Source organism: Lupinus angustifolius, unplaced genomic scaffold (genome assembly GCF_001865875.1).
Source record: "Lupinus angustifolius cultivar Tanjil unplaced genomic scaffold, LupAngTanjil_v1.0 Scaffold_61_1, whole genome shotgun sequence".
Classification (NCBI taxonomy): Eukaryota; Viridiplantae; Streptophyta; class Magnoliopsida; order Fabales; family Fabaceae; genus Lupinus; species Lupinus angustifolius.
Genome location: NW_017723019.1, coordinates 62,875 through 66,022, shown reverse-complemented (window position 1 = coordinate 66,022; position 3,148 = coordinate 62,875). Strand labels below are relative to the sequence as shown.

At 36.7% G+C, this 3,148-nt stretch overlaps 1 protein-coding gene across 1 annotated transcript; it reads left to right on the top strand.

Moving 5' to 3' along the window:
- The first annotated feature begins 253 nt into the window (after positions 1–253).
- On the top strand, positions 254–1,841 carry LOC109339206 (zinc finger CCCH domain-containing protein 2-like). Its single transcript, XM_019576622.1, has one exon. It carries the CDS (start codon positions 371–373, stop codon positions 1,553–1,555), a length of 1,185 nt encoding a protein of 394 aa, XP_019432167.1. The 5' UTR covers positions 254–370; the 3' UTR covers positions 1,556–1,841.
- The last annotated feature ends 1,307 nt before the right edge of the window (positions 1,842–3,148 follow it).

The window sequence follows — 3,148 nt, the reverse complement described above, 5'->3', positions numbered from 1 at the left end:
AGAAAGATCCAAAAACCCCTTAGAGATATTTTTCAATAGAGAGCTTGTAGGAGAATTACACATAGCCAAATCTACATCCTAAAATGTATTGTCAAACTGCCACATACCCTCTTTTGCATGCTGATCTCAAATGCTATGCAGCCACGCACTATTTCACCCATCCCCACACCCCATCCTTCTCATCTTTCTTTCTCTATTTTCTATTCTCTCTTTCCTCAACCACCCTATATAATTCACCCTTTGTCTCCCTCTAATTCTACACATCAAAAATTGTCACATATTCCTTCTTTCTCATTTATTACTTTTCAATTTTTTCAGTGTCTATTGTCTATTTTCTTTGTTCATTTCATAGAGACATATAGTGGCCAAAATGAGTAGTGTGTGCACTGAGCAACACAAGTTTCACCCTTCCTACCAACAACAACAACTCTCCCCAAAGAAAATCCTTAGAGATATTGATATCCCACCAAGGAAGCTCCTCACCCGCCGAGCTACGGCCACCACATACGACGGTGGTGCTGACATGTTTTCTGATGACTTCGTTCAAAAGTTTCTCCCTTGCAACAAACTAGATGATGAGGATGAGGAGTCTGATGACCCCTACTCCTCTGACTACTTCCGGATGTACGAGTTTAAGGTTCGTCGATGCACTCGCAGCCGTAGCCATGACTGGACCGACTGCCCATTCGCACATCCGGGAGAAAAGGCCCGTCGCCGTGACCCACGGCGGTATCACTACTCTGGCACGGTGTGCCCAGAATACCGCCGTGGCAGCTGCAGCCGTGGCGACAACTGTGAATTTGCACACGGCGTGTTCGAATGCTGGCTGCACCCCGCAAGGTACAGAACCGAAGCATGCAAGGATGGAAAGAAGTGCAAGAGAAAAGTGTGTTTTTTTGCACATACCCCTCGCCAGCTAAGAATATTGCCCGTAAGTTCTCAACACAGTACTTCTTCTAATGACAATATTTCATTATGCAAGAAGAACATTAACAACAAGTTGTTCTTGAACTCTTCCTCTGGTTCAAACAACAATAACTGTTGTATGTTTTGCCACCATTGTGTTGGTGCTGCTAATTCTGCTTCTCCAACTTCCACCCTTTTCAACATGTCTCATTTTTCACCACCACTCTCACCGTTATCCACAACCAATTCTCCACCGTTTTCTCCTGTGAAACGCGCCATTTCTGGGGTGAATACTAATAGCTACAAAGATGTGGTATGTGAGCTGATGAATTCAATGGAGGGTTTGAATTTTGGCGATGGTTCTCCTATCTCTGCTGCAAAAGCAAGGAACTTCGCATGGCTTGATATGTCTTTGAACAATGATGATCAACAATTTCTTGTTTCACCTTCAGCTTCTCCATTTGGCTGGGAAGATCAGTTTGTTCTTTCACCTTCTACTCAGAACCCAACAAGGTCCAACGTTGGGAAGTGTTCTAATTTTAGCAGCAAATTTTTCAGCAACGACAATAAGGTTGTTGATGCTGACATTAATAATGGATTGTCTTGTCCTGCACCAGATCTCGAGTGGGTAAATGAACTGCTGATGTAGAAGCTGAAGATGATGACAAAATGATGATGAAGGGTGGTGGCTATGCTCATAAATAAACTTGAATCACAAGTGTAAATATGGAGCTACATAACATAAATATCCCTCCCCTTCGTTGTTGTTGGTATTATTACTGTTATTATTATTGTTAATTATTGTTTCTACTTCATTGCTTTCTGAATTTGCTATTTAAGTTTGTCATAAATATGTAATTTATCTATGTATTTGGTTTGGATTTTATCTTGTTTTTATGTATTAATGGAATATTTTGACTACGCTTTTGCTTTTACTTTTTAAGTTTTTATTAGCTTTCTCACCTTGGTAGAGGTGTTAATTTCTACGTGGTAAATTCTGTGTTAAGTAAGAATCAATATATTTTGCTATTCTGTAGCATTAAGCCTTTGCAAGTAGAAGAAACGGATTTTTACACATGGCTAGCATGCAATGTTTGTCGTGCCAACACATTATATTCTTAGACTTTCCTTATATATATTGTTCACAACTTGCAGAATATACATATCATCTTAGAAACAAAGTATATGTTTGAGGATTTCATTTTTTCCGATCCACAATAAATATGGAAAGTTTCATGATAATTAATAGACATGAAACACAGCACACAAGTTAATTAATAATTAAAGTGATTTAAAAATTTAGTTTAGGACACCCAACTTGGGGAAATTTAAGAAAAAAATCTATGTTGCTTTGAGTTATTAAACAATGGCATCCTTTATTATAATAAGTGTAGGTATTGAAAATTCCTTGAGGGTTGGTCGTTACCCTTTTAGTAGGGGGGAAAGTGGACCAAACTATGGGATTGGGAAGTCATATAAGCATGTCTTGGTGTCTTATTGCTCTTTTTGCCTAGCTAGCTACTCAAACCCTAGAAGGTTATGTTGTTTTGTCTTTAATCTAGTAAGAAATGTGGATTAACAAAATGTAATATTACCAAAGGAAACATTACCAGATAAAACTCACTAGTCAAAACGTAACACTGCCAAAAATAATAATCAGTATATTCCACAACCACCCTACATAATTGAATTAAAATCTATTGGTTATGTCTACAAGTATATAATACGTTTTATTGGTTGCTGTAACTTTGGAGAGCCAAAATTTGAGTCTATGTATATAAGTGAAGTATACTCACGGTCTAATATTTAAAGTTCAAGGTGAATAATATGTTAAAACATGGTTTCTAATGGCTATTGAGATAATATTGAATGAAGAAGGAGAAAAAAAAATTATAAGCAAATTGTAATAAAACGAGTACAAGATCTTCTAACCAAATAGAAGACAAAGATTAAGAATTGACTTTTTAGAAGCTACAATAATACATGTTTTTTAGATCATTGCATCAATTGGCAAAACAAAAGAAGTTGACCCATCTTTAGAGAGAAATTAAGACCAAGACCTAGTTTAGATCAATTTATTCCTCATAATTCACATTTGACCAAATCATTGCAAATCACAACATCTCTATAATTTTGCCTTTTTACATTTGATGTAGGTTGCTAAACAGAAACTTGTAATCACAAATAAATTATTTCCACACGCAGAAGTAAAATCACAAGAAAGAAACAAATATTCAATAGA

Bases quoted from the DNA above. Each gene is read 5' to 3' on its own strand.
- LOC109339206 (XM_019576622.1), top strand. From the start codon at position 371: ATGAGTAGTGTGTGCACTGAGCAACACAAGTTTCACCCTTCCTACCAA.